The sequence below is a fragment of the Rosa rugosa genome, chromosome 3 (genome assembly GCF_958449725.1).
Source record: "Rosa rugosa chromosome 3, drRosRugo1.1, whole genome shotgun sequence".
Classification (NCBI taxonomy): Eukaryota; Viridiplantae; Streptophyta; class Magnoliopsida; order Rosales; family Rosaceae; genus Rosa; species Rosa rugosa.
This window is the reverse complement of record NC_084822.1, coordinates 48,747,383-48,750,499: the sequence shown is the minus strand read 5'-3', so window position 1 is coordinate 48,750,499 and position 3,117 is coordinate 48,747,383. Positions and strand designations below refer to the sequence as shown.

The 3,117-nt window shown below is 41.4% G+C and overlaps 1 protein-coding gene across 1 annotated transcript; it reads right to left on the bottom strand.

The window, feature by feature from the left end:
- Window positions 1–430: 430 nt before the first annotated feature.
- On the bottom strand, window positions 431–2,827 carry LOC133738458 (amino acid permease 3-like). Its single transcript, XM_062166009.1, has 5 exons — window positions 2,419–2,827; window positions 2,071–2,304; window positions 1,874–1,967; window positions 1,562–1,776; window positions 431–1,455 (listed from the first exon to the last, which is right to left on the bottom strand). The coding sequence occupies exons 1-5, from the start codon at window positions 2,522–2,524 to the stop codon at window positions 644–646; spliced, it is 1,461 nt and encodes a 486-aa protein (XP_062021993.1). The 5' UTR covers window positions 2,525–2,827; the 3' UTR covers window positions 431–643.
- Window positions 2,828–3,117: the final 290 nt, after the last annotated feature.

Here is a 3,117-nt window from a genome sequence, read left to right as displayed (position 1 = left end):
TGAAAAGAAACGATAGGCTGGTCAACCGTGGCAGTCCAGGATTTCGGTTTTTCTTCAACAACTCATCCATAGAGAACACTCACAGCACGACACTACTACTATCTTATTTTGAAGTGTTGCAATAATTGAAACAAACCATTGAAGACTTGGAGAAAAGCACAAGTTCGCTGTGATGTCGTTTTAGCCCACTTGATCGAGTCTCTGATTGAAATCAGAATGTTTTCCTTTTCTTTTTCCCTTCTTAATTGGTAGTGGTATGGGAATGTGTGGGAATTGACCATTTTCAATTCCAATTCACCAATTGGTTCTTCAGAATTCTCATTTAATTCATGTCATGGACTCAGCAGGGTTTGGAAGAAACCAAAACCATCACAACTTTGACAAGTGGCAAAAGAACTAGTACATCAGCACCAAACCAAAAGAAAACCTCTACTTAAAACAACTCTATATATGCAAGCATCATTATCAACATGAACAAGAATTGAAATCCTAAGGACCAATTCTTTCTTCTTCTTCTTCTTTTTTCTGTTACAAAGTAGATCTTTGATCTCGAGTGAGGGTAAATACTTTTTACCACTGTAGCTAGACCGGGAACGGAAAGACTAAATGCTGAGTAATGATGACTGTTAAAAGTTTTGCTGAATCAATCGCTGGATTGGAATGGCTTGTAGGTCTTGAGGTCGGAAAGCACCCCGGCAATTGAGCCAGCAGCAGCAGCTATGGAGATTATGAGGCAAGCACCACTTAGGGTTTGGAGGCAAAGCCATTTGGTGCTCCATTTTGGAATCCTCTTCTGGACAATGTACATCTCCACTGGGAAGTATACTGTGAGTGGCCAAAATCCCAAAGCGCCAAGAAGTCCAACAACGTCGTTAAAGAATGGAAGGATCATGGAAATCACAGTGGTTGTGATCACAAACAGTGTCCTCCACACCAATCTGAACATATTGAGGTTGTAAAGACCGACACAAGGGATTTGGATTTTGATGTTTTTGGTGATGAATTGGCTATCTGGGTACTTCTCTGCTGCTGATTTCTCAACAAAAGCAAAGAGGGGTTGGACAAAGACTTGGTAGGCACCAACAAGATGGATGACTATGGCAGCATTGGCAATGTCAATGAGCCAGTAAGGGTTGTAGAAACCGAAACCGGTGAGGAGGTTTGTGGGGGATGCATCCCCAAAAGCAGCATAGCCCATGCAGCCACACAGCATGTAGAAAAGGGTTGTGGTTGCCACACTGACTAGAGTCGCCTTCCTCATCGTCTTGGCTTCGGACGGTGGGGATTTGACAGTGTCCTGAATTTCAATCAGGATGAGAGAGTAGGAGTAGGCAAAGGCTATGTCACCAAGTGCTTGGAAGCTCCTCCATATCTTTAGAGTCTCAGTTATCTTTTGAGTCCCAATCACTGTTCCAATGTCTATTCCAGTCATGCTTCCCCTAATTGTTCCAGTTTCTGATAATTGACAAACACAGAACAAGCTTCAGTTCTAGTTTCAATTGAATACTAAAAACCAAGTTCAAATTTATAAGATCTACGTAACACTAATTCATATTTGTACCTGCAACTTTCCCAATTCCAAGGCCAAGTCCAATAGAGGAGTAAGTGAAGGACATGACAGCAGCAACAATGGAGAGCCACCATAGCTGATCAAAGTTTTCAATTTGGGAGAATATGATTTCTGCAATGCCAAAAGCAATCATATAAGGATTGCTGTTCACATGGCATTCATCTTTTCCATCACTGCTGTGGAAGCAGTTAGACCTCTTTATAGCCCTGCAAATTAATCAATAGCAACAACCCATTAGCCCAAAGAAAACTACATAATCAAAAACCACCAAGTTTTTAATCCATGAGTTCAAACACCACTTACACCATGCTTATAGATGATGCTATAGTATAGCCAATAGCAACTCCAAAAAGATTCAAGTACTGAACAAACCCACAAATCTTCACCTTGAACCCACCTGAAAGATTAAAAGTAACAGAATAAAGATTCAAGCTTTAGTATTTTTGAGAAAGACCCAACTTTTTAATCTCCACCAAAAAGTTTACAGCTTGAAAATTTACCAAGGTTGGATCTGACAGCATCTGTGTAAGTGTAATTTCTCTTGCCAGTGACAGGATCACCGGTACGATAACAAGCAGAGAGAAGACTAGATGTGTAGTAAGTGACAAAAGAGAACAAGAGCATCACGGCAGGACCAGCAACCCAGCCAAGTTGAGCTATGGCCCAAGCCAAGGCCAGCACACCAGAACCAATCACAGCGGTGATAATATGAGCACTTGCAGTCCAAACAGTTCCTGGACCATAAAACAACACAAATAATGAGTGTCAATTTCATATTAATTCAAGGCCAAAAGCATATGAAAATTCTACTGGCCATTTCCACAAACCGGTGAAGAACTAAAATTTACCAGTTCGTTTGAGACGGCCATCGTCATCGAAACACTTCGAGCCACTCTGTGGTTGCACATCCACAGAAACATCAAAAGCCTGGTGTTGGGGAAGAACAGTACCCATTTTTGTACTGAAAGCAGAAGCCTTTTGTGTAAGAAAGTCTTAAAAGTTTTTGGAGTATATATACTCAAAATCTGGGGATATTAGATGAGAGAAAAAATGGGTGGAAGGCCAAGTTATGAGGAGGGTGGTTCAAATCGTGCTGCAACGAACTGAATCACTGACACAGATATTAAGCGCACACACACCAAGAAGCACAGAAACCCAAATGATTTCACTATCCAAATTAAGAATGCAAGAGAGATGCTCAAGAAGTGTATGAGAGAACTAAGAAGCCAGAAAGTGAGATCGAATGGGATACAAAATTGGAATGGGGAGTGGGGTATATATAACCCTTTTCTGGAGGAGGAAGCCAAAGTGATGGACATGTGGTTTAAAAAGTGACCCAAAAGGGCGCGTACGTCAACGACCAAACACGCCTCATAATCGTTCCAACTTGACTCTCTCTCTGTTTTCTAGCAAAGATTTCAGTATCTTTTCCTACCTCAGATATTTACTTGCTGGCCCCACCAGAGTAACTTTCTCACTGTCTCCTTTTCAACTGCATACGTATTTTCTCTTTTGCTCAGAACTGTCGACGAAGACCCACATGGGTA

What these genes read in the sequence shown, in the direction of transcription:
- LOC133738458 (XM_062166009.1), bottom strand. Translation starts at nt 2,524, where the DNA reads ATGGGTACTGTTCTTCCCCAACACCAGGCTTTTGATGTTTCTGTGGAT. An exon ending in TGGCCGTCTCAAACGAACTG is followed by an intron (nt 2,305 to 2,418) that starts GTAAATTTTAGT and finishes TTTATGGTCCAG; the next exon opens with GAACTGTTTGGACTGCAAGT. An exon ending in TGGAATTGGGAAAGTTGCAG is followed by an intron (nt 1,456 to 1,561) that starts GTACAAATATGA and finishes GTCAATTATCAG; the next exon opens with AAACTGGAACAATTAGGGGA.